The sequence below is a fragment of the Uncinocarpus reesii genome, genomic scaffold, assembly GCF_000003515.1.
Source record: "Uncinocarpus reesii 1704 scaffold_1 genomic scaffold, whole genome shotgun sequence".
Classification (NCBI taxonomy): domain Eukaryota; kingdom Fungi; phylum Ascomycota; class Eurotiomycetes; order Onygenales; family Onygenaceae; genus Uncinocarpus; species Uncinocarpus reesii.
In genome coordinates, this window is record NW_003052500.1 from 3,789,355 (window position 1) to 3,814,906 (window position 25,552).

Consider the following 25,552-nt stretch of genomic DNA (forward strand, 5'->3'; position numbering starts at 1 on the left):
ACTGCACCCAACATGTCAGCACCGACGCGAAACCTCCTTGAAAAGGTGAAGAGATTAGTGCCTCCAATGTTGGAGAAGTTTCACAAAGGTATTGAAACATCTATTGCCATCCTTTTGAAATTCCCGTATTCCTTTTGCGTGCGCGAAACTCCCAGTGTAGAACCTCGAGCTAACTGCCGCGACAGGGCAACTTGGCCGTGTGGCCGTGATTGGGGGGAGCATAGAGTATGTGCAATCAAGTTGCCCCCTTTGATACTATGCACTTTTGCGTAAAATGGCTTGTGGTGTTGTGGGCAGTGGCCCAAATACCGGTATACCACACACCTTGCCGGATATTAAATCGATATCAATCCGAGGTGCTTGTTACTCCGAGCTTCTTACGTTCATCTGGGGGAGTCAACGATAATGCCCAGTCCCGTTTCAATATGACTTTGCTCAGTAGTTCAAGCACTGGCAGTAACGCCATGAACGGATACGAGTTCAATATCCATAACCGTTGCTAAATACCAAATATATTGACATTGACTGATTGATGTCCTTTTAATTGCAGCTATACGGGGGCTCCATACTTTTCTGCAATGGCATCTGCCAAATTAGGTACGTAATAGGCCCCGGGCTGCTTTGAAACTAAAACAAAGTCACCACCATCAGAGTGTTAACTAAGATGACAGGATGTGATATGGTGAGACCTGTCAAGCAGAAATGGCGTACGATGTTTAATGAGCTGTCTCAATCTCGCCCAATCGCTAACTAACAGCTTTGCCTCTTTTCAATAGAGCCATGTAATCTGCGAGCCTTCTGCAGCAACGGTATGCAATGCAGAAAACGGCAACTCCTTCAGTTCGCCACAGCTAAAGAAAACCAAAATAATCTAGGTAATCAAATCCTACTCCCCCAACCTCATGGTTCACCCCATCCTCCAAAGCACCAAATCCCTCGCCAAAACCAGCTCCACCCCCGATCCCCGCCACCACGCGGAGCCCATCATCTCATTCCTGCCTCGGATTCACGTCCTGGTCATCGGCCCCGGTTTGGGCCGCGACCCCATGACTCAAAAGATCGTTGTCGAAGTCATGAAGGAAGCTCGCGCCAAGCACATACCCATGGTGCTTGATGCGGATGCGCTCATGCTGGTTCAGAGTGATCCGGCTCTGGTGAAGGGATATGATGGATGCATTCTAACGCCGAATGTAGTTGAATTTGGACGATTGGCGGAAGCGCTGGGAGTGGATGTGTCCATGGCAGAGAAGGGGAGACGAAGTGATGATGACGGGGATAGGAAGCAAGGCCAGAGTGAAGCGTGTGAGCGACTGTCACGTGCGCTGGACGGGGTGATGATTATTCAAAAGGGTATGCATGATGTGATTTCGAACGGTGTAACATCCCTGATTTCGGATGTCGAGGGCGGGAGGAAAAGGAGTGGTGGACAGGGAGATACACTGACAGGGTCTCTGGGCACATTTTTGGCCTGGAGGAAGGCGTATCATGAGGGTTTGTGGGATACGGGCGAGGAAGCCTCTTCCAAACACCAGGAAGCGGAGAGTAGGGACGAGGTTGAATCCGAGTTGCACGATGACGCTCAGAAAATGAAGAAGAAATTGAGCCCAAAGACCACGCTTTTGCTTGCTGCATGGGCAGGAAGTGCCATCACAAGAGAATGCTCACGGCGAGCATATCTCGCCAAAGGGCGGAGTATGCAGGCAAGCGACTTAACGGAGGAGGTCCATAGAGCATTTTTGGATATAATTGGAGAGCCGGAGGCATCGAAGCTGTAGGTAGATAACTGCCATCACTATGATATAATCCCAGGAACCGCAGGAGAATCAGAATAGCAGACATTATTTATTGTGGGCCTAGTTTCCTCCAAAGTATATCCAATTAACAATAGAAACAAACGAATCCCTCAAAAAGGAAATGCTTATGCCAAAACGTACCCCAAGGCCGGTAAATCTAACATGAAGTACTCAGCACGTACATTCATATGCAAAACTCCAAACAACAGATAGCCTCCTGCATTTTAAGAATCAAAAATCGCAAAGTTGGGTTCTGTTGACCGCGTTGATAGTTGAACGAAACAATGATTGGACCGAAAAGTTGATATATATATCAGACAGATGAACTCCCTTTTCACAAAAAAACGCAAAATAGCCAGGGGAGCAACCGTCTCCAGTCTTAAATAACGCCACATGAAGACCATTCTAACAAAACCATAAGCCCAGGGTATCCAAAGGTCCATGATGCAACTCTAACCAAAAACGCTTGGATCCAAAAGTCAGAAAGGGGAAGGAGAAAAGAAAATCGTATGGGCGAGTTATCGAAATGATAACCCGCCAGGATACCAATGTAAGGCGCATTAAGCTGGTCAGGGCATCATTCGTTCAGTTTGCCGAAGAGGCACTGTGGACAAGGAGGATGCATGCACACGGTACAATAGCTTTCAAGCGCCAATGTATATGTACTCGGGAGCCTGCAGTGGCACTAGATTCGCGGGCGAATAACATGTCAGCCCTCGAAAAGAGAAGAGTGCAACGATCATCAGTGTGGAAGGAGAAGCTTACGCAAGTAACGCACTGCTCGTGATCTTCACGGGGGTCAAATTGTTGAACAGGAGGCGCAAACGACATCAGCGAATCTGCGATGATCTGCCGTTGGGCTGAACGGGAGCTTTGCGTGGATGAACGTGCTTGGGAGGAAATGGGTTGGAAGGAAGCCGTTGGATACATTTGGCCGTGGAAACCACCGGCTCCAGGTACACGAACGCCAAACCCCTGGTGAGGTGCGAACCCGGAAGCCTGAGACGACACACGAGATGGACGCACGGTTGATGCAGAAACCTGGGCGGCATTCTGCAATCTTGGCCGAGGAGCGGGTGGAGCAGGGGCCCGAGATTCATTTTCTGGTATAGCAACGGTCCTCTCATCAACATTTGTATTGGCTTCGTCAATAGCCAGGGAGATATCGCTACTCGATTCTGAGGTTCTATCCATAATTGACGAGGAATCCTTGAGTTTCTGCTCTCCCTTTGTCAAGTGGCCAGACGGGGGAAGCCAATCTTCAATATTTTGGCCTTTCTTAAAGTGCTCGGCGTCAATGTGGTTAAACCTATCCTGAAAAGCATCCAGGCCCTCGCTTTTCAATTGTACCAGTTTACGACAGAACCCACACCAGAACTGGCCTTGGCCATTTCTGCCTATTTTGTTTATACGCAAGCAGGTTCTTATCCTGCTCTCACCGAGTTCATGGTCTTTGCGTAGGTGGTTGGCAAACTGTTCTGAACGGAAAAATTGACGAGCGCATTCACGGGTATCCAAAGATCCAGTGTTCTTGAATGCCTGTTCGATCTCTGGTTCATGGCAGCGCCAGCTTTCAAGCTGGAAATGTTTTGAATTTTCGTGCCTTTTCCAATCGCTCTTACTTCCAAACCTTTTATCGCAATCTGTGAAAGTACAACCATATGGTCGAGTATGACGCTTCCTATGCTTTCTACGCAAGGTATCAATATGATGCGGGACCTAGCAATTAAGGAGATCGAAGAACGTACCTCAGATCGCATAAACGTCGCACAATAGTTGGGCAGTCAGGACACTTTATTGTTCTGTTGTCAGTACTTCGAGATTCACTCGTTTGAGTCAAGCTGGGAGGCTCTGGCACAGTGGCCTCGAAAGACATATTCTTTGATGCTAACTGCATATAGAAAAACTCCCTTTCTTTCTCTCCAGAAGCCGCAAGCACATCAAGGAATGATGGTGTTTGAGAGGTATCCTTATTCTGATTCCCATTGCTGTTTTGCATGGTCTGTCGGGTTCGCAATTGCGCTTTCTTCATTTCATTGTCCAGCGCTTTGAAAATGCCAGCTGCTGATTCAGCGAGCACCTCTGTGGATGGCGAGCCTGGCTGGTCACTATGGGAATGAAACTGAGCACCGGTACCTGAGTTGTCATGCGCAACAGAGTATTCCAATGAGATTTGGCCATCTTTCGACGCAGCACTTTGCTCCAGGAATCCATGAGCCTGACGGTCATCCGGTTGTGGACCCTCTGATAACTCAGGTGCATGAATGGAATGGGGGCCCGACGTTGGCGCAGTATGTCGAAAAGACTGATGCAGCAGCGAGCCCGAATGTATCGAAGCAGTCTGAGTAAACTGGTAGCCAGCCGAAGAAAGATTGCCATCTCGGGCTAGGTCCGCGCCGTTAATGTGTGACTGAGAGTCAATATCGCCTTGGCTAGTCAAGGTCGAGCCCTCATCGGGGTTTTTGAGGTACTCGGCGAGTATCAAATCCTTCCCAGATTCAAACCACTCGTCAGACCTGGAATTTGGTGTTAACGTAATCATGATGACCGGGCCATGGATTACCTACAAGCGAACCATTTCCTTAACATTACACCCTTTGTGCACGCGAGTCAGATGCTGTCGGAAATTATCTGGGCGAGGCCAGATCTTATCGCGCTTTGAGCAACCCCGTACAAAACACTTGAACACCTTGACGCTCCCGTGCTTTGGTAGGATCCCGTGAACAGATTTCCTGTGCCTATCCAGATCGTTCGGGGTGGCAAAACCTTCTCTTCGTCTACAGTCGGCAATGTCACATTTGAATCGTTTCTCGTGACGATCCATATGTTTCCTGCGTGTAGGAAATTGGCTAGTTTAGCATGACGGCTAGGGAAAGGATCAGGAAAACTGGCCACTTACTTTAGATCGCATTGTGTTTTTCCAGTCCAATTACAGTCAGGGAGGTCACAGTGCACAGACTTTGGCGGCCGTCGTTTTGGTCGAGGCGGCTTCCTGTCGCCCGGTAGTCCTTGAGCAACCGGAGGGGCAGGTGATGGGGCAACGGTTGGGATGGTGGGAGGGTAAGGGGAGGGAGGAAAAGGACGAACGATTGGGAGGTAAGTGTCAGGCTGAGAATAAGAGGAAGGAGAGGCGACATCGTCCAGTGGCTGCGTTGTCTGGAATTTGTTTTCCATGAGGTACGGGCCTGCAACGGATCTTGTGCCAACACTTCTCGTGGCATAACCCGAGTCTGAAAACAGATAATGGTGCATGTGAGCTCCAATGTCTGACAAAGTCTCGCCGTCTCTTACAGTTCGTTGACGTTTTGCGGGGTGCTGCTGGCTCAAAGACATGTTGTTGCCAGCAGGAAGGCCTGTGACACCAACGGGGTCCCAAACATCGCGTCGAGAGGGTGGTATAGCTGAGAATTGCTGAGGGGTCACGGGGGGATAAGGTACGGACGGAGGATCCAAAGAGGGAGAATAGTTTGGCCAGGGCGGAGCAGAGGGAGCAGGCTGCTGAAAACTGCCTGTGGACCCTCCGAGATTCGCAAAGTAGACGTTCGTCGACGGCGGGGCTAGAAGGTCTGCTGTCGGGCTGTCGTGGGCATGAGTCAACGCCATGGGCGTGGGAGGGCCATTTATACACAGCAGATCTTCGCTCAGACGGCCAGGCTGGCTGCCATAGGCGTTGCCATGCGGTGGGAGTTGGGACTAATAACGGACGATATCGAAGAAGCACATTAGACGAAAGTAAAGAAAGAAAAAAAAAAGACCAGATGAAAGCAGGGATAAAGTTGACCAAAAAGCAGCATTCACATACCAAACTGTAGGAGGACCTGGCAGGATGAAGGTTGCTGTAATCGGACCGGCCTTGCTGTCGTCGAGAGCCCTGATTCTGGGCCATGATCGACTCCCTTCTGGCGGCAGAGACAGCGCCGCTGGGATTGCGTTTGGGCCCAGGGCAACGGCCCAAGGTGTCAGGCCCGTGTCTTGTTTCTTTTGGGTTCCTAGGGAATCACTCCATCCGCGGATGCTGGCGAGGGTCTAGATCATGGAGCAAGGGAGGATGAAACAAGGATGGCTCTCAGTTTGCATTTTTGCGCTGATCAGCGGCGGAGAAAAAGCAAACACAGGGGAGATTGACAGCAGCCGGAGAAGAACCGGAGGGAGGGGAGCCGGGTGGAGAGAGTCGGCGCAGTCAAGGACGGTATGACGGCGTCGAGATCATGCAGGAAGCAAGGAGGGAGCGTGGGACAAACGGGAAGCAGGAGAGAGAAAAGAGGGCAGTCTGCGTCGAAGGGACAGGGTGGTGACAGATCAGAATGAGGAATTAAACAAAAAGGGGAAAAAGCAATTCGCAACAGGTTCGAGCAGATAACGAACTAACTAGCGGCCTGCAGGGTTGAGAAGCGCACGACTGAGGAGCAGGCTGTGCGAAGCCCGCTGCAGAGAGGGGGAAGATACGGAGACTTGAGTCGGAAGCACTGATCAACACGAACAGACCAGGTTGTTTCAAAGGATGATAGAGAGAGAGAGAGGGAGAGAGAGCTGGATGGGAGTGGAGGTTGTGCTTGGATCCCGAGTCAACGTCGTTCTGTTCACCGCTTGACGTGAGATTCAAGGCAACCAAATAAAGCGCATCTCGAACAAGCAGAATTCGGGGAATATTGGGCCACAGCAGAGACACGGCCGTCAATATATACAGATTTGCACGCAGGATAGGCTGAGCGAGATATCAACCCTCGTTTCATCGGGTCTCGCCACTCCGCTGCTCTCCATTCCAACGCTGATGGCCATCAGGCGTTCTACCCCCCTGCTCGTGACGCTCGCCTCACTCTCGAGCCCGGCCTCCAATTTGGGATTCCGGCCTCCCAGCGCGGCCTTCAACTTCCGATCGCGGCCCTCCGACTTGGTGTGCGCTTGCGGCTCGCAGGAGGAGAAATATCACGCTTCGACGCAACACGTTCTCCTCATCAACTTATTTTTCTTCTCGCAAGGCAACGGGTTTGAACCGTCGCAGGCTATTAATACACGGTGCCAATGCCACCACTATCGGCCTAGCGGTCTAGTCCATGCCGACGCCTGGACGGAGTACGGAGTATCTCGATCAAAAATCGGTGCATTCAATAGGTGTCTCCATGTCTGGAGCTACAATCATCAGGATAATTAAACTCCGCCAAAACGGTTTGTACGTCATTGGCGTGGATATTCATTGCATGAACCTCAAAACAACCATCAAAATGAATGGGTATTTATCTTCCAACACTCGAAGCCCAAAAAAATCCCCCAAAACATACATCGGGAAAAACTGCTTTCTCATGAGATTATTGCCGTTATTCCATGAACCAATTGAACGCAAAACACCAAGATACATCGAATTGAAACCGAAATCAGTACGTCCATATCTCATTGGTTACCATATTGCCGTTGTTCGTCGGCAATGTTTATATACCCATATCCCTGGCCCGATCCTGAGGCCTCCATATGATAACCCATACCTGTTGGACTCGTTGTGTACGAGTAATGCTCCACCGGCGATGCATATAATGGCCCACCACCAAACCCCGTCAAGGGATCCGTTGCCGCTGACAAGTCCACGTCCAAAGTGTATGGTATTTCGCCAGTGTTGGGAGTCTCAATTGCTCCCGGCTGGCGGATCGGTGCGTTGAACGGTGGCGGGTACGTTGCCCCGTTTCCTCCGCCATACTGTCTCTGCGCTAGAGGGGAGTGCCGCGGCCCCTGCAAGACCGGAGAGTTGCCCTGCGAGTACGGTTGCTGAACGGCATACTGATTGGACGACATTGAGTATTGTTGCGACCCCATAAGCGCATTATGCATTTGTAGCTTTTTGGCAGAAACAGTAGGGCGTTTCACTGCAAAGGCTTCTGGTAGAAGCGCCGCCGTTCCATACACGAGCCCTTGAGCGCTGTTTTTGGTTTTGCTGCGAGTCGACAGCGTGCTTTGCTCTCGCGTTAGAGGCTTTGGGAAACTGCTCGGCGCTGGAGTCAAGCTGCCGCCTTCAACGGGGATATTGCCCGCCAAAACGGCTCGCTCTTCCACCAACTGGAGCACTGGCATCGCGATCTGTTCCATATGCTTCGCCAGATGGACTGTCAACTTCTTCCAGCTGTTGCACACATTGCCACAAAACCGGCAAGCTTCTTCAGTAGGCTGCTTTGTGGTGACCTGCCGACAACTCTCAACCAAATCCCAGACTGTCTTTTCCACTTCTTGCCCCTGGGTATCGTCACCCATTTGATTTGGCGATGCGTTCTCGATTGGTCCTCCTCGGCCTTTACCACGGTTCACCCTCGGTTCTGGCATTTTATGCTCTCGGACAAGATGTTGCACAAAGTTGTCTTTGCGATAGCATACGTGAGTGCAGTCCAGCATATTACACGCCCACCACTCGAGATGACGATGTCTCTCATTCTCGTGTCTCACCCAGTCCGCTTTGCGCTTGAATGATTTGGGCTCCGGGCATTCAGGAAAGGTGCAAGTGAATGGCTGAATGTCCTCGTGCACGTGTTTCGTCCAATCGGAAGGTTTCTGGAACTTCTTGACCTCAAAGCACAGTGAACACTCGAATTTGGCGGGGAGCCGCCTAGTTGGCGGTAACGGCACGCCTGACGGAAACATGGCATCTGTCACGGCATTCTCACCCGATCCACCGTTCGGATCGATGTGGCTAGTCCCAATGGCGGCAGCTTCCACGTCCTTAGCCCCAGTTTTCGGCAGCAGAATGGTGGCATCACCCCCCTGAGCGAAACAATGTTCTCTAGAGGGACAGGTCCGTCGGTGTACCGCCTGGGCATGCTTCAGCTTGAGTTCAACGAGTTTCTTATATCGTCGCATTTGTTCCTGGGCGATCCGTTGCACTAGAGCTGGCTGTAGCCGGGGATTCAACTGCTCGACATGAGATTTGAACCCTTCGAGTGTAGGCACAATCAGATCTCCACGGATGGAAAAGTCCATAAAGACTCCTCTATCACCTGCCAGATCTTCTTCGTCCTCATCATGATTATGGTCATTCTCGTCAGTATCGTTCCCATTCAGAGGCGAATGGGCTAGTGAAGTCACCGCCGTCTGATTCTGATCGTATAACGGCGCCGCTAACATAGTACCAGGCACAGGTTGCGTCACTTTCGAGTTGGTGATCTGTAGGCCTTTTGGCACCTCGCTTCTACTGCGGCTACGTCTCATAAAACTGCTCCATGGCGCAAGAGGTTTGGTAGGTTGAACCTCGATAGGACTAGTAACACCAACGGACGCGATCTGTCTTCCCATTTCCAAGAATGCACCGCTGGTATTTGACGGCGTCTTCGACCGTCTCGTAAAACTCGGCTTGCGTTGCGGCAGTGCCGAGCTGCTGGGGCCACTCTTTCCGGTTTCCAAGGATTCCACACTCGGCTGGGTTTGGTGAGTTAATATGCTGTGTTTTCGCTTTGCGCCGCTGTGGCTCCGCCGCGGGATGAGTTTACTCGCGTGCCCGAAAAGAGTGCGTGGGCTAAATTTCTCTTTCATTCCATCATCGTTGATCCGCATGGACTCAAAACGAAGGCTCTCGACATCAGCTTCAGTAACTTCCCGCGTCCCCCACGTTGCTCTCCGTGAGGCCGTGTCAGTATTGTCCGCCTGTCTCAGAAATCGATAGATCGCAGCACTAGATGTGGGCGGCTGCTCCTTCATGTCCCCAAACCTCTGGTTCCTTGGTTGGTCCTGCCAAGGTCTGGACCGAATAAACTGGCGCGGGAGCGGCACCTCGCTCGAGAGGCTGATAGTGTCCGTGGGTGGGAAGTCGTCTTCCTTGAAACCTAATTGAGAGCCGGAATCAACATCGTCTGGTGGTCGCGGAAGCGAGCTGTCAGATGAGTGAGAATCATCCTCGTCTTCTTCGCTCTCCTCGATCACAAGGACACCGGGCCCAGGAATGGTATCGTGGGTCGCTTGTTGACCGTTAGCGTTTGGATTGCGAGGACTGAGCGGAGAATCTCCAGTACTCTTAGTTCTGCGTCTCCCAGGAAATCGCCATTTTTTCTGTGATTGGTACCCGATCAAGGTATTATCCTCGACTTCGCTGTTTGCTTCGCTGAAGGACAGCCAGCGCTCCACGTCCGCGATTTTTACCTCTAATTCCTGTTGCGCTGTGATCTCCTTCAAACTGGGCACAAGGTCTTCAGTTCTAGATGATGGGTCCAAGCCGCCAAGGCCAGTGGCCGGATTGCGGACCCAACTTCCGTCAGCGGCACGCAAAGTTGGAGATGACGGCATAGCCCTGGCCTTTGCTTCGCAGTCATCGATCTTATCGTCATGCTCATCTCCGTCGTCGGGCTCATCAGATGCATCGGCTCCTGGCGCAAGATGGACAGAAGAAATACTCTTCCGTTTCGATTTGTTTAACCCGACTTCGTCTCGAGAAGGGGAATCACCTCGACTATAACTCGAGATTTTGACAACGGGGCTCGGCGGCAATTCCGGGTAATTCGAGGTCTTTACTTCAACGGCATTGCTGTAAGGAGTGGTTGCTAGAGTTGGGAGTCGGAGGGTAGGCACTTCTTTCCGTCCTTCATGTGTGATGGACGTAGGGGAGATGTTGGCATCGTGCTGGTCGTGACGCACTGGATGCTCTCCGGGGTGCGTGTTGGATATTGCGGAAGGGCTAGGAGTATTAGTTAACACTGGACTCAGCAGCTGAGTTGTCCCAGAGTATCCTTTTGCACACCCATTGTCATTGTCTGCTGGTTTGTGTGGAGGTGAAGGGGGATCGAACGCTTCAGGGTTGATGTAGAGCTGTTCTAAATAGCTAAAGTCTGTGGGCGAATTGTGGTTTTCGGGAGCTGGTGATGAAAAAGTGCTAAAGTCACTTTGACCGTTTTCCAAAGTACTTCCTGGGCTCATAAATGGAGGGGAGGATGGGCCGCTGGGATTGCCAGCGTGGGAGAATGCATCGTGCGGACTGGGGCCATTGGCAGGACTGGTAAAAGGGTGGGTTCCGGGAGAATGCTGCTGGGCATGGGGAGAGCCAGTGAATAAATTGTGAGTTTCAATCGGAATCAACCGTTCCTCGTTGCTTGGAGGGTGGGAGAGGAAGGGGTCGTCAAAATAGTTGGTCTTGAACGCCGCGAACGGTGCGGAGGTGTTTTCTGTTTCCCGTACCCGAGACATGCTTTAGAGATGTTGGAGAGCGCGCGCACGCACTGCCAGGTAGAATGAAACTGTTGCGAGAGACGCAGATCAGGAGTATGGCATGTATCTCTAGAATGGGGTATTCCGAGTATTCAACGACGTCGTGCACCGGGCGCAAATAGCCATGCCAACTGGGCCAGACAGAAAGGCGATAAAGTAAGCGGTGGAATGGCTCATGGATTCTCAGCAAACGGGTGACTGCTGCGGCAGGGCGATGCGAAGAACGACGAGGAATTGGAGCGGGAATTGCGATGAACAGACGGATGAAGTCAATGCCAGTCTGTGAGAGAATCAGGAGGCGGGGAGTGGTTTGACAGCGTCTCGACGGATCCCGACTGAGAAAGGAGTCGGAGTAGCGGGCCAGCAGTGGGCGAGACGGGAGAGCAACAAGACGAGACTGACGGACAACGAGCGAGAGAGAGAGAGAGATGGAAGAGACTGAGAGACAGCAAAGATGAGGTGCAGTCAAATACGAAGCCGCAGAACTAGCGCTGGATCGGGCATGGCGCAGTGGGAGTGCGGCTGATGCCTGCGATGCGCTTCTTGCACGACAGCAAGTGAGTTAACTATTAACTACAGTAAGGGTTCGTTTTGTTCTTCATTAACTATTTACGAGCTACTTGCTGGCTTCGATCTCCCTCGTTCCCCCAGACCAGCCACATCGCCTCTCGCGCATCCCCAGTTCAGGATCCGCTTCCCGCCCCCGAACCGAACCCACGCTCCCTCCAACCAACTATTTAACTACCTAGTTAGCGTCGAACACAGGCTTCGGGCACCCGCGAAAGGCTGCTGGCCAATCCGCCCACCATGTCCAGGTCTGATTCGCTGGGCGCCTCACGGGGCGGATCTGAGCAGCAGCAGCGAGACAGCGCGTCCAAGGCAGATTGTGTTTTCCATTAGGAAACACCGGCCGTTCTAGTTACCTGGAATAAATGAAACAACCCTCTCTGATCCATGGTTCCTGTCGCCATGTCATCGCATTGTTGTCATTTAGGCGGAATCCGCCTCGAGCGAGACATGCTGCCTGTGGCTGTGCTCGATGATTCTTGCAACTCATCCAACAAGTGAATGATAAACAACAACTTTATTTTTCTATCTGAACTCCCTGGTGCCGCATTTTCCCTCGTGAATTGCGGCGCTGAGGGCGGCATGCAGCCCTAGCTCCAGGCACCAGATCGCTGCAGGACCGGACAAGCAAGCGAATTCATCAGTTGACTATCAGTGCTGTCCAGCCTCCCTTCTGTCTCATTCTTGGAGAGGACAAAGACTGCTGAGTATATGGCAGCAGGGCTGGGGGAAACCAATTCCTTTTTAAATTATTTTCCCGGCAAGCGTACTATCCAAAACTGTCAACCGAAGAGAAGAAGCATATTCTGGCACTATTCCCTACATTGAAGTCCACATTAATTAAAGAGAAGAACAAGTACTATCAGCAGAGAGAGAAACAAAGACACAAGGAAACCCGAAAGGAGCGTATAGGGTCAGATAAGTAAAAGCACGACAAAAACACAACCAAAAGCTCGTAGAAAGGAAAAATGTGAAAATGAATGGACCCCGTGCCAACACCAATATGCAAGAACAAATCGTACATCGATGATGGTTCAATCTCCTTATGCATATCCCTTCCAATAACCTTACATCCCAGTTGATCCCCGTGGCTATGCACCGCTATGGCATAAAAACAATTCAAATTAAAACATCCTTGCAGTTCAAACGTGTGGTGCGTGGAGGTTCAAACTCGTCGATCAGTGACGGCACTTCAAGCTTCTGCCTTCTCCTCCGGAGCGTCTTCGCATGTGGCTGTACCGTTGGGTTGGCTATGAGCACCGTTCGTTTCCACCGGCCCGTCTGCAGGGGTTGGCGCTTCAACGGTCTTCTTAGCAAGCTCTTCCTTTCTCGCCATAACGCACGGCGAGTCAGTATACAGTATTACCCCGGGAAGATAGACACATAAGTTGGCCTTCTCCGCTTCCTCGGGCTGGAGGAAATCTTCGTGCGCTGGTTCCCGCTGGATATGTGGAAGCATCCGGAGGAGAGGGGTCCTTGCGCCAGTTGACTCTCTTGTCGGTGAAGGCGACGCTGGGTCGTAGACAAATTCGTCCCAGAGCTCATTGGCGGTTTGGTCGTCTTGCGCCGAAGGCATGGAGGCCACAATCAGCTCTCTTTCGACACGAGCCAGGCGCCACGTCTCTGCCGCCAACTTGACAATCTTTCGGACGCTGGTGAGAAGGGAATCAAGATGTTTCGGGTCGGTGAAGTGGCGGATGTGGTCAACAATCTCGTCAACAATGACTGCGGCCACCACATTAATCGACTGTTTAGCGTCAGAAGTGGTGTAAGCAGCTCTCAACGTTTGCTGTCTCCAAAATGCTTCACGGCGAACGGATTTGCGGCGGATGTCAATCGATAACATCTGGAAAAAGGTGTCCGCTTTGTCATATCGGCGACCTAGGGTAAACAGGAACGGTTGGAAGATTCTATACGTGAGGGTTTTGGAAACCACATGTTGGACGTAAGCAGCCCGGAGTTCGCGGGATGCTGGAGTGTTGTCGAGAAATTGGGGAAGATCCGAAGGAATCTTCGCTAGAATATCGCCCGGCGGCTCGATGGGAATATATGTGAAATACTCTTTCGACAGTTCAACGATGAGGCGGGAGAGGTCGCCGAAGCAGTCAATGCTAACAAAAAGTAGGATTAGAAACATGGCCTTCAAGTAACAACATATGCTTGGAGGACAGAGATGAAGGTTTGAAAATACCGAAGGACTCTTCAAATATTATTCGAACCTCAAATGGCAGACTAAGAACTTTTCAAATACAAATAACCAAGGAAAATATGAGCTGTCTATAAAAAGGTAACGCACCAAGAGACTTACAAGAAAGCATCCCCTTTAATCTTCATATCCGTCGCCTCACCCAAACTATGCAATGTCTTCTTGAGCCTCTCACGATCCTTATTCAAATTATCATGCGTCTGTCGCATCTCCTCTACGATGTTCTGAAGCTGCTCTTCCCTAGTCTTTCCGTCCAGAGCGAGTGCCTCCTTTTCCTTAAGAACCTCTTCCAATTCTCCCGCTTTCTGGCGAAGCTGCGCCTCAAAATCTTCGCGATCCTTTTGCCATTCTTCTTCTTTTTGCTGCTGCTCGGTAGTCATCGCGGCGATCTTCTCCTCGCTTGCTTTGGCTGCATTCGTCTGCTCTTCAAGAGCGGCTCGCAAGGTGGCCAATTCGGCGGCATGTTGTTCTTTCACATCGTCAAGTTCAGCCTGCTTGGCGGTAAGCTCGTTTTGCTTAGCTTCCAGTTCAGCCTGCTTGGACTCCAGTTCTGCTTTCTTTTCCTCAAGTTCGGTTTTAACATCTTCCAGTGCCGCTTGAATCGACTGTAGTTCGGTTTGCTTGGAATCAAGTTCAGCCTGTTTGCCTTCGAGTTCGTGCTGCTTGCCTTCCAATTCAGCGATTTTTGACTCCAATTCCGACTTTAAGCCACTGATCTCTTCTTGCTTCGCGTCAACCTCTGCTTGCTTCGCTTCCAGTTCACCCTGCTTTGCCTTGAGTTCAGCTTGCTTCGCTTCTAGGTCGGATTTTGCTGTATTTAGCTCCTCCTGCTTCGCATCGAGTTCGCCTTGCTTAGCTTCGAGCTCGGCTTGCTTTGCGTCCAATTCGGCTTGCTTTGATTCTAATTCACCCTGCTTTGTATCCAACTCGCCCTGTTTGGACTGTAATTTGCCGTCATAATCGGCTGCCATTTCGGTTTTGGATTGTTCGAGGTCCTGCAATCGCTGTTCCCAATTTGCGTTGAGCTTGTCTCGTTCGTCATACAATTCCTGCTCGCGGGCTTGGAGCTGCTCGGCAGCAAGCCGGTCGTCCTCATTTTTGATTTCCTGGAAGTAACCTTCAAGCTCCTCCTTTTGAGTGGCAAGGGCCACCTCTCTCAGCTGCTCTTGTCGCTGCAATTCTTGCGCGTGGGTGGCTGCTTGTTCTTGGATCGTCCGCTGGAGGTTGCTAATTTCCTGTTCTAGGTCGGCTCGTGCCAAAGTGAGCTCATCATTCGCCTTCTTTAGTTCTTCCAAACTATCCTCGACATCGCGATGCTGCTCCTGCAAGCCACCAAGCTCCATTCTGAGTTCAGAAATTCTGTTCCTCAACTTCGCGACTTCAGCGGCGTTTTCCTTGGCTGTCTTTTGTATTTGGGCCTGGAGAGCATCGATATAAAACTCTTTTTCCATCAAGGACCGTTCGTGTTGCTCCTCTATCTGTCTGCTTTGAGCGACATGAGCGGATAATTGGTTTTGTGTATCACGGTAACTGGTAACAAGTCGATTGATGTCGGGAATGACGTTTTGGATCCGTTGAAGAAGTTTGATAGTGTCACCTTCAACGTGAAGCGATTCGGAGTTGCCATTCTCAGCGGGTCGTTGTTGCGTTGGCGTAGACCCTCGCTGCTTTGGTTGGTGATACGACCCGTTATATGGATAATCCGCATGCCCACGGCTGAAAGATCCGCGACTCGCGATCCTAGAATGGTACCCGTCCATGGCGGAGGGGCGTACAGCTGGGGAACAATGAGGTGCGACTGATACGGCCATTGCTCCTCCGGAATGAACGTCGTGGAATGATCCGTTGGGGTAAACCGGCGTTGGCGCGTAAGGGTGTGTATATGGGACACTGTAAGCGTAATGTGGGGAATGGACGGGTGCAGGTGATCTAGACTGCGGATACCCGTATACAGGCGGAGAACTGGTTTTTGGCTTTGCTGAAGGCAATGCTGGTGAAGCGGAGCGTGGTTCTGCTGCGGGTGGTAGTCGTTGAGTTTTGGGTGCTATTTCTGTCGGGGTCGGTACTGATTCTCTAGATTTATGAAAGCTATCGAATACATTGACAGGATCTTGATCGGCTTCCTCAGGTAGGGACGGGGCTTTATCTACAATCGGAGTCGGGGTTCTCGGGGCGGGAGGTTGAGGTTCTATGTCAGCTTCTACCTCGTTCAAAGTCGGAGTTGCAACTTTTGGACTCGGAGATAGAGATTCTGGCTCCGCTTCTGTGTTGTTCAATGTTGGGCTGAGGGCTCTCGGGATGAGAGATAGCGATTCCGTCTCAGCTTCTACCTGGTTCGGAGTTGGGGTTGTAACTCTTGGAGTTGGAGGAAATTCTTCTTCCACTTCTATTTTATGCTCGGGTGCTTTCTGCTCAGAGTCGTCCTCAACTGGCTGTTCGGGTTGGTTTTCGGGTTCTATTGCAGCCTCCGGCTCGACTTCGTTCAGAGTAGTATTAGCGGGCTCTTCGCGGTCTTCGTTTTCACTGAAATGATTTTCGGGTTGAGCTTGATTCGGAGCAGTCTCTGGAGACGGGGAGTCCTCCCCGGCAAAATTCACAGTAGTTGCAAGAGGTGTAGTTGCGATGGGCTCGGGTAAATGCGGTAAAGTCTCTATTGCGGGAGACTCCAGGGGGTCGACTTTCGGTGATGCAAGTGGAGATGTGTGAATTACTTCGGCTGGTTCTCCTTCGGCGGGTGTAGAATCTTGCTCTTGAGCTTGATCCTGAGGCTGATCAAGTGGTTGTGGTGACTGCAATTCTTCCTCCTGCTTCTGCTGCTGTTGTTCGTCGTCTTGATGCTGCTCTTGATGTTCTTCTTGTCTCCCGTCTTTCTTTTGTTTCTTCGAATTCTTTTTGCCTTGATTTCCTTTGTCGGGCTTCTCTTTATTATCCTTCTGCTTTTTGGCCTTTTTTGGGGCCATTGTGGGAGATGCGATTGAAATACTTGAATTCTCAGGAGTTGTAATCAGATTTGTGAAACGTGTTCCCAGTGAAAACAAGGAAGCAAAGTGTTTCTAATATGTAGAGTTTTTGGCGACAGGCAACTGTAGCGAAGGCCAAAGCGTTGGGAAGAAAAGCTTTGCGGCGGCTGGCGAAAAGAAGCGGGTGGGCACACTGGCAATCGGGATCCTAGCACCTCGACGCTTGAGGGGAGACACGCAAGAAAGGGCTACCAAAGATTTGGAGAATAAGTTCAAATTCAGACGGGAGTGACGGGGGTCGCAAACAATTATTCGACAAACGATACTCAGGCCGGTGGTGTACCGTGGAGCAATCAAATTGTAGAACGAGAAGAGACAGAATAATACAGGGTGTACAAGAAGATTAGGCACTCAAGACCAGGCCAATGCAAGCTGCATGGGCGAGAGAAAACACAGTGTTTCGTTGGGAGCAAAAAAGGAATCGGAGGGTGGGAAACGAGAGCAAGTAATAGACTGCTCCTTTTGAATTGAAGTACTATGAATCGAATAGTACGGTTGAGAGAAAAAAAATAAATAGTCCGTCGGAAGAGCGAGTTTGACGGGGCTAGGACGCACCCGACCCAATTTGGCTTCACCATTGCACTATTCTTTTTCGCTTCCTTTGCCTGATTAGTGGAAATGTGAGTTCACACGTCAATCGAACTAGCTGCAAGAACTGATACAGTCTTGAGTCCCGATTTCCAAGGGAAAGCGGTTCTGCAGCATGTTTGAGAGTACGGCCCAATCGCCTTTGTTCCCGGGCGCAGATTGGGCATCAATCCAGGGTTCCCAAGGTGGCTCGATATTCGCTCCCGGCGATTGGGCGTTGCATTAGTCAGGAAACAAAGTACAAGCGGTGCATACAATTAACACACAAAGATCTTGTGGCGAGTTGGCTGCCCTGCCAGCAGTCAGTATCTGCAGCTACTGGGGCGGTTAGTATCCATTTGGAACACATATCCCCTTGTCAGTGGGTGAGTTGTAAGCCAGCATCGGCGGGAGGAGGGGCACGCGAAACCTCGCACAAGCCTTCAATGCCGGCAAATCAAATGGGCTGCTTTGAGCAAAGTAAATCGACGGGATCCAATAATAGGTTTCGTCGTTGGGGAGAAAGCAATGCGAAACTCATCAAAAAAAAGTGATGCTGCAGCCTGCACGCCCCATCAAGTCTCGTGCCTTGGGGGCCCGGTCGTGTACCTGTGAGCCCGGGAGACCCAAGGCCAAAGACAGCACAAAAGTAAGGCGTCTAATCCTCCCCTCCGCCTCCCGGCACCACGCACCCTGCTCGCCATCCCCGTCGTCGCCTGCTGGATGATTCGACGTTGGCCGTTGAGGAGGTTGGTGGTTGTTTGTGCCCAGCCCTAATCCCAATCCGGCCTACGTCATCACGTGCCCAATCGCCGCCTTACCTAACCCTCCGCCAAGCCCCAGCTTCACCCCCAAAAATACATTGCGACTGACCTCACGTCGTGCTCTTGTTGTCGGCGCCTTAGGACGAAGAGTCGCCTTCCCCAGCAACGCCTTAACGTGCCAGCCCAATCGAGTCCTGCCGAAGAACAATTGGAATGATGTTCCTCGCCAGGAGGTCAGCGGCTCCGGCGCGGGCCTTTCTTCGACGTCATCAGCCGCGCCGGTATGCCCATAGCGAGGCCCATCATGCCGAGCCAGTGAACGAATCTTTCGGCGTACGTTCTCCCCCGGTCTCGACCTTGCTGAGGCCATGATGTGCCTAAATATTTTACTGGCTTGGGCACTTTACTCTTCCCTGCAAGAGGTATACCCAGTGCATTGGTCGACCACGCGGCTGACTTGCTTGATTTCTTGCTGCCTGCAGCGCGGCTTCTACATCGCCATTGCCAGTATCCCCGCTGGCCTTGCCCTCTACAAATATAGCACGTCAGACTCGAAAAATGCGCCCTGGATCACCCGCCTCATCGAAGAATACACACCTAGCGAGAACCTCTGGGCGAAACGAAATGCTCTCCATACCTTAGCGGTGGAGAAGGCCGCCTCGGACCGCCATCTGTTTCATAGCCAAAACCCTCTGTTGACGATTGATCTCAAGTACCCGGAGTAAGATATCCCCGCCCTGTTATACTGTTGTATTTGCTTTGATTATATTGCCGCAGTCGCTGGGGCTTCAAAATATGATCCGCTTCGTGTTTAGAGCTTTACATTAATATTTTCAAATCTAGGATGTTTAACGCAGGTTCGCCGATCAACATGCCCGCGGGCAATTCTTCCGGGGATTTACGAGCCGTTATTTCGCACTATCAGAAGAGACAGAAGGCCCAGGAAGAAGATAGATTGGCCAGGATGGAGAATGGAAAGGTCCAGTCAATATATGATGATGGCAGATACTTTTGAATCCAAAGCTGAATAAGATTCCTGCATTGTAAATATTACCTGTTTCGCCCTCAGACTCTGACGAGAAATATATTTCATTCTGGTTTTTAATCCTAGTTGCCGCCCTGAACTTATTGGAAGTGTTGCACATTTGCATACAACGCCTTCCCATACCTTTCGACCGCTGGTTTCATAGCACTGCGGTTCAATGATTCTGGGCCAGACGATCTGACTCAAATTGTTATGCAAGATAGATCCCTGCATATCTTGCTAGGCGCGTTGGGTATTGCCCCGAAGATCATGCCACTTGCAAGTTCCCTATAGGTTCAACAACGCGACGATAAATGTGGCGGGTAATAAAATTTTTGCCCATGTCTTTGTGCATGCGGACATGTATGTTTGTGGGACCCGATTTCTGCGGCCCGATTGCAGACGAGACGGCATCTTAAAATCTAGAATATCCCAGCGCTTTTTTTTTTCCTCAAACCGTAATCTCAAGGACCACTCGCACCACACCTTGGTCTCCAATATCGTTCAGCTGTCGCACCTGCAAATTTTCGCCTGCGACTCCTTTTAATGTTTCTAGAAATTCGTCCACACCTCCTCCCACTCCAAAGTACACTTTTTTGGCTGCCACGAGAGCTCTCGCCGTCGCTTTGTCTTGGGCACTGTCTGATCCAAATCCTGTTTTACGACGCATCAATGCAGTCACGGTTTCTGCGAATGGACGGATTGATGCGGGAGAATAGATTGTTTCACTAGCGAGTATGAAGGTTTCTTGAGTGTTGATCTGGTTTGTAGGGCTTGACTCGGAGGCTACAAGATCGACAAAACAGGGCGACCAGCCACCCGAAATGAATGAGAGGGTTATTCCGCGGGTCGAGAGGTCGTGGCGGAAAGAATCTAAGAGGCTGGAGTCGATTTCAAGCTCTGATAGGGCCTCTGCTGTGGGATTTTTGCAGCACGTATACCAAGTAAGTAGGATATTTGGGAAAGTGACAAGTTTCAACACAGCAGCATTATAGTCTGCAAAGGTGAAATTGATCTTTCTTTTTGGTGGCTGGGTGGTGCCATCGGCAGACCGCTGGTTCCGAAGGAATAGGCGTAAGAAAACGAGAGAGGGTATAGCTGTCCCCGCACCTAACTGTCGAACAGATGTCAAATGATGACCAGAATTTACGTCGCGATGCCTTGCTCCACTTACCTCTATGAATTCCAAATCGTGTGTCCCATTTTCTAAACTTGAACCATACTTTGTAATTGCCGTGGTGGAGAGATCAATTGCACTCTCCCACGTCTTGAACCCGCCTTCATAAACAGCAGGCGTGATATCGCCTGTTTCCAGGCCACTTATCAACCTTTCGTTCGCATTTTCCTCCGAGTCATCCTCGGCCATTAACTGTGCCCGAATATCGAAGACATCGCGGCGAGGAATGCGGATGGTCGATGGCCGTAGACTTGGATCGGATATCGAGAGATTGTTGAATGAAATTTGAGAGGGGAGTGACGAGAACTAGCGAAGGTCGTTCGAGTTAGCGAGCGCGGCCATCTAAGCGTTGTCGACACTAAGGGCTATATGCTGAAAGAGTTGTTCTGTGGAATAACTGGTTTTAGAAGACGAATTCAGGTGTGATATCAAGATGCGATTATGCAATTTGAATCGATTTTTGACGTCCGTTCAGGGCGGAAATGTGCAGTAAATAAATGAGCAATAGCGCGTGGCATAGCAAAGACGGAATAGCAGCAAAGGAAATAGCGTACATACTATCTCATCCAGCCCAATCTTCTGAGCTTCTTGAATTTCTTGATCGGGTTGACCCGGGGTTTCACGTTTAGTTTGAGCGACACGCTGATGTTCATCAGTCAGGCCAGACTCGTTGCCATCCTCGTCGATGCCAATATCATCGCCGCCAAAACCAAATGCAAACGCCGCACTCATCGCTACTCGCTGTGTCGTCTTCCGATATTTTCGAAATGCTGGTGGTCAAAGGTGGGGGTTTTATGCCTTGCGCTGATAAGATAAGATTGAATTTGGGGGGCCAGACCTGAATATGATCAGTTACTCCGTAGAAAGTAAACTCATCCTATACATAGTTGAACACGAGAAAGGTGAAGTACTGCTTTACACCCACTTCTTGCAAATACCAAACAGCTATAATCTTTAATTGATCTTCACATGCAATCATTCTAAACCAGAATTGTCTCGGTCAACTTGCACTGGAGACATGAGCTCCTTAAGTGCCATGTATACAAATCGATCATGGGTTTTCAATGAAAGTAAATGGTATGGACATGTAGTTCTAACGTCAAGCAAATCGGTATCGAGGGGAAACGAGAAAGCCGTGTAGTAGTCGTACCATTAATCATCATCAGGCCAAAGAGGCACTTGGAGATGGACCACCAAGAATAACAACAGAGTCTATTAATGCAAACAGCTGCGCAGCAGCTGTGGCAGGTCATACCAACAAATCCTTTTTTCTTCTATATCAAAAAAGAATGGCAAAGACCACGTCATAAGTTTAGGATGCTACCCCGTTGGCAACACCGTTGAGTTTATTTAGTTTGGGCAAAACAATCGCTTTTTCGAGGGCCTGGAGCACGTCCGCTTTCAGGTCCTCGGAGTCCTCAACACCGCAACTGAGGCGAACCAAGTCGTCGAAAACACCGGCAACTTCACGTTGCTCTTTGGGGATACCGGCGTGCGTCATGCTCCCTGGCACTTCCACCAAGCTCTCCACTCCGCCCAAGCTCTCGGCAAGAACGAAGATTTGAGTAGCTTGGCAAAATCTCTCGGCAGCTTCTTGTCCGCCCTTGATGCGGAAACTGAGCATGCCGCCACCCATGCCATCACGGTGCTGTTTCAACGCAATTGCATGGTGAGGATGGGACTTAATGCCGGGGTAGTTGACCGCAATCACATGCGGGGAAGATTCGAGGGCATGGGCGACAGTAGTTGCATTCTTGGTTGCCTCGCGCGCTCGCAAATGAAGGGTTTTCAACCCACGGTGGGCTAACCAGCAATCAAAGGGAGAAGGAACGGCTCCGATGGCGTTTTGCAAGAATGTTAATCTATTTTTAAGATCATCGGAATTGAAAGCTGCTACTCCCATCAACACATCCTAATCGATATTAGCACCACAACGTTCAACGCTTCTTTCAAGAAAAGTAGAACTTACAGAATGACCATTGATATACTTTGTGACGGAGTGCATAACGATATCTGCTCCATGGTCAAGAGGGTTCTGGATGTATGGGCTCAAGAAGGTGTTGTCAACCACCACCAAGATGCCATGTTGGTGCGCGATAGTCGCTACTTTGCGGATATCAACTAATCCCAGGGTTGGGTTGGAAGGAGTTTCAATCCAGATCAATCGGGTCTCATCAGGACGAATCAAGGTCTCAATATGGAGTTCGATGCAAGGCGAGAATGTGACTTCAATTCCATGCGCGGCGGCAACCTTGGTGAAATAGCGATGGGTACCACCATAGACATCGGACACAGAAACGACATGGGACCCCGACGCAAGTGACTGAAGGATGTTCGCCGTGGCAGCCGACCCTGAGGAGAAGGCTAACGCATACCGGGCGTGCTCTAACGCTGCAACAGCTTTCTCAAACTGGTCACTTCAAATGCCCGACGGGATGTTAGCAGTCGTCCACGGGCGAGAATCAAACGGCAACTGATTGGTTTGACGCACCGATTCGGGTTTGCGCTTCTGGTGTACTCGTATTCTCCCATAGGCTTTCCAACTCCGGTTTGGGCGAAGGTGGTGGACAGGGAGATCTGCGGGGCAAGGGCGAAGAAAGTCAGTTCCGATCAAACTATAGTAGCACCCCTGAGGACGAAGGAACTGGACGTCAGATTCATACCGGCGAAATCACAGCTCCAGTTGTAGGTTCGATAGGCGAACCAGCGTGAACAGCTAGAGTTCCAAAGCGATGGACTGGCGATGGTGCTCGTGGCGGGGTTTCCACAGGCTCGTGGTGTGCCGGGCCACGCACCGGCAGAACAGACGGGCTGATGGTGTCATCCATGTTGATTTTCGTCGCAAAACAGCGGGAGGAGATACCAGTAAAAAAAAGTAATAAGGGATGGAGGAGCGGAGTTAGAGAAAAGTCCCATCTCGGACCACATAGTTCAGCGGAAGAGCTGGAGTTAAATAGAACAATTTTCCCCTCTAACGCCTTCGTTGAACTCACTCCTTCCTAGCGGTCATGAAAGACCATCGTGGTACGAGCCCGTATTTCCGTTACCAACAGACAGCCGCCAAGCTGAATCGAGACCGACCGCGAAAGTCCACCAATTGGCGTCTCCAGGGGCCCGTTTTGACTGGCTGGAACCCCGAGTATTTGGCTTACTCATCCAACCCATTATTAATCCGATGAAAATTGCGGCGGATTTGTCAAGAATGATGTCATTTGTTCTGTCATGAATTTGCACTTTACGTAATATTACGAGGTCGAGCGAGGAGAGAGCATCGAGAATCTCCAAATGGGAAGACCTCGAGAGAGAGAGAGGAGGTCAATATGTTCGTGGTTGAAGCATCCCACGCCTTTAAGAGCTGAAGCCGCATGATCAAGGGGTCTTCTCCGCCATGATGTTCCATGATCTTCATTCACGCATCATGTCCCCACGCTAGGACAGGGATATCAGATGTCTGGATGCCGGGATCGTGCCCCTCGTTGCTGTCAGGTTCCCCGGCGTCCGCCATCCACGACTCGTGCGTCCGGCACCGAAGAGCCTCTCGAAAGGCCTGTCCAGTTACTTAGCCTATCATGGGCGTAATTTACCCCGCGAGGTAACGCTGCGAAACGCTCTCCGGATGCGATTTGTGACACCACAAGTTGTACTCCACTCTGGGAAGCTTGGAAAGGCTGATGTCGAGAGCTTAGCGTAGGGGAGCACGACGCCCTGCCGGCGTTTGTGCCAAGGGATCGAAACGTTCACTTTCAAACTCGGAAGAACAGGAGTTATTGAATCGAAGCTGGTTGCAGGAAGATTGCTGCTCCATCAAGTTCCACGAGGAAGTTGCGCCTCGGCCTGAGTTCTACTTTTTTTTTCGGCTTTCCAACCGTTTTGATTGAGGGTCTACCACCAAGCGACAAGCCCAAGGCCTGCAATCTGCATTGAACCCTGTTTGCAAGAATTAGACCGGCTGAAGCAGGAAGACTTTATCGAGAAGTTAGGAACTCACGATAATCGAATAAGGGGCCTTTCTCTCTCCTACGGTCGAGGTGTCTGGCGTGTCTGGAGCATTCGGGATCTGATCGTGCCATTCTTCCGCCTCTACTCGAAATCGCACCGTTTCACCGATATCGAAATAGAACGTGGAGCCTTCGCCGTTGTCCCAGACCCACACTTGGTCTGTGTAATCGCTGCATCAAACTGTTAACTTCCAGCGGCCGGGTTAATTAAACACAAAGTTACTCACAATCTTGCTCCGTCGAGTAGAAGACTAGGGGGGATGAGGATATCACTGAAGAATTCGAGGCCAACTTGCAGAGTATCAGTAGGTTCCTCGAAGATTGAACAGACTTTGAAAAGTGCATACTCTTTATGCCTTGTTCTGTACCACTTGTAATTTTCCCAAGAATAACCTCACCCTTAAAGGGCCGAAAAACAATCAACCGAAATTTAACTTGAAGGTCGAAATCAGTAACCCAATCGGCATGGATATGTAGACACATCAACGTACCATTGACATTAACAAGTCCTGTCCCATGTCCAATCAAGCCATCCGATGATTCCAGCATATCATAGAAGCCCATGCAGAGCCCAACATTCTGAATTACCTAAAAGGTCAACCGGCATCGGTCAGCTTTGCACTCTTAGTAGAAATATTGATAGCAGTGATTGTACCTTATTGGCATATTTTTCATTGATATTGTCTTCGATTGCGATAGCACTGAACTTTGAAAAGTCTTCAGGAGATATCTGAACAAGATCAGATATTGTTGTCTACAGACCGCAGAAGTTAACAAGACATGAACCTCCATATGGGAATATAATCTGACTATTGCATACAAGCATAAACATGTTCCTTAAATGAAATGAAGGAATATAAAATAGACCAAAGCGCACTCGTGAATCATGCAGTTGCCAAGGTGAACATTGAAATCCTTTCAGCAATCGCAGTATAAAATGATTCTCTGCAATCGAGGCAGATCAACACCCAATCTCAAAGTCAGGCCAAATGAAACATGAGAACGTGCAATTCAGAGGAAGCCATCTTCACATTCGCAATCACTTTCACCACTGTTGATGTGAAAAAAGCCGCCATTCTCGGGCCGCTAAGCCATCTTTGGTTAGCACGATCGACAATGGCTGATGGTTCCAGCTTGGCTTCGGATTAACAATCTTCCACCTTGAAACAGATTAATTTTAAAGGATGACGGGGCGAAAGTCAAGCTCCAGACAAACGGAAACTGTTGGTTCGCGACAACTAATCACTCGCTTTTGCGAATCCCCCCCC

At 50.3% G+C, this 25,552-nt stretch overlaps 8 protein-coding genes across 8 annotated transcripts; 2 read left to right on the forward strand and 6 right to left on the reverse strand.

The window, feature by feature from the left end:
- Nucleotides 1-12: 12 nt before the first annotated feature.
- UREG_01498 (uncharacterized protein) lies at nucleotides 13-1,775 on the forward strand (the record flags this gene model as incomplete). The annotated part of the gene is made up of 3 exons (XM_002541936.1): nucleotides 13-225; nucleotides 777-809; nucleotides 876-1,775. The coding sequence occupies 3 exons, from the start codon at nucleotides 13-15 to the stop codon at nucleotides 1,773-1,775; spliced, it is 1,146 nt and encodes a 381-aa protein (XP_002541982.1).
- A 603-nt stretch (nucleotides 1,776-2,378) lies between these two features.
- UREG_01499 (uncharacterized protein) lies at nucleotides 2,379-5,396 on the reverse strand (the record flags this gene model as incomplete). The annotated part of the gene is made up of 4 exons (XM_002541937.1): nucleotides 2,379-3,474; nucleotides 3,542-4,309; nucleotides 4,361-4,642; nucleotides 4,693-5,396. 4 exons carry the CDS (start codon nucleotides 5,394-5,396, stop codon nucleotides 2,379-2,381), a joined length of 2,850 nt encoding a protein of 949 aa, XP_002541983.1.
- A 1,785-nt stretch (nucleotides 5,397-7,181) lies between these two features.
- UREG_01500 (uncharacterized protein) lies at nucleotides 7,182-11,858 on the reverse strand (the record flags this gene model as incomplete). The annotated part of the gene is made up of 3 exons (XM_002541938.1): nucleotides 7,182-10,612; nucleotides 10,932-11,500; nucleotides 11,800-11,858. The coding sequence occupies 3 exons, from the start codon at nucleotides 11,856-11,858 to the stop codon at nucleotides 7,182-7,184; spliced, it is 4,059 nt and encodes a 1,352-aa protein (XP_002541984.1).
- An 862-nt stretch (nucleotides 11,859-12,720) lies between these two features.
- UREG_01501 (uncharacterized protein) lies at nucleotides 12,721-16,694 on the reverse strand (the record flags this gene model as incomplete). Its single annotated transcript, XM_002541939.1, has 2 exons — nucleotides 12,721-13,639; nucleotides 13,837-16,694. 2 exons carry the CDS (start codon nucleotides 16,692-16,694, stop codon nucleotides 12,721-12,723), a joined length of 3,777 nt encoding a protein of 1,258 aa, XP_002541985.1.
- Nucleotides 16,695-18,301: 1,607 nt separating this feature from the next.
- UREG_01502 (uncharacterized protein) lies at nucleotides 18,302-19,403 on the forward strand (the record flags this gene model as incomplete). The annotated part of the gene is made up of 4 exons (XM_002541940.1): nucleotides 18,302-18,418; nucleotides 18,568-18,806; nucleotides 18,929-19,064; nucleotides 19,221-19,403. The coding sequence occupies 4 exons, from the start codon at nucleotides 18,302-18,304 to the stop codon at nucleotides 19,401-19,403; spliced, it is 675 nt and encodes a 224-aa protein (XP_002541986.1).
- Nucleotides 19,404-19,560: 157 nt separating this feature from the next.
- UREG_01503 (uncharacterized protein) lies at nucleotides 19,561-21,018 on the reverse strand (the record flags this gene model as incomplete). Its single annotated transcript, XM_002541941.1, has 3 exons — nucleotides 19,561-20,223; nucleotides 20,284-20,592; nucleotides 20,845-21,018. The coding sequence occupies 3 exons, from the start codon at nucleotides 21,016-21,018 to the stop codon at nucleotides 19,561-19,563; spliced, it is 1,146 nt and encodes a 381-aa protein (XP_002541987.1).
- A 580-nt stretch (nucleotides 21,019-21,598) lies between these two features.
- Nucleotides 21,599-23,114, reverse strand: UREG_01504 (cystathionine gamma-lyase; the record flags this gene model as incomplete). The annotated part of the gene is made up of 4 exons (XM_002541942.1): nucleotides 21,599-22,198; nucleotides 22,256-22,703; nucleotides 22,778-22,863; nucleotides 22,950-23,114. The coding sequence occupies 4 exons, from the start codon at nucleotides 23,112-23,114 to the stop codon at nucleotides 21,599-21,601; spliced, it is 1,299 nt and encodes a 432-aa protein (XP_002541988.1).
- A 1,054-nt stretch (nucleotides 23,115-24,168) lies between these two features.
- UREG_01505 (uncharacterized protein) lies at nucleotides 24,169-25,076 on the reverse strand (the record flags this gene model as incomplete). The annotated part of the gene is made up of 6 exons (XM_002541943.1): nucleotides 24,169-24,213; nucleotides 24,275-24,455; nucleotides 24,512-24,614; nucleotides 24,776-24,872; nucleotides 24,940-25,014; nucleotides 25,047-25,076. 6 exons carry the CDS (start codon nucleotides 25,074-25,076, stop codon nucleotides 24,169-24,171), a joined length of 531 nt encoding a protein of 176 aa, XP_002541989.1.
- Between the last annotated feature and the right edge of the window lie 476 nt (nucleotides 25,077-25,552).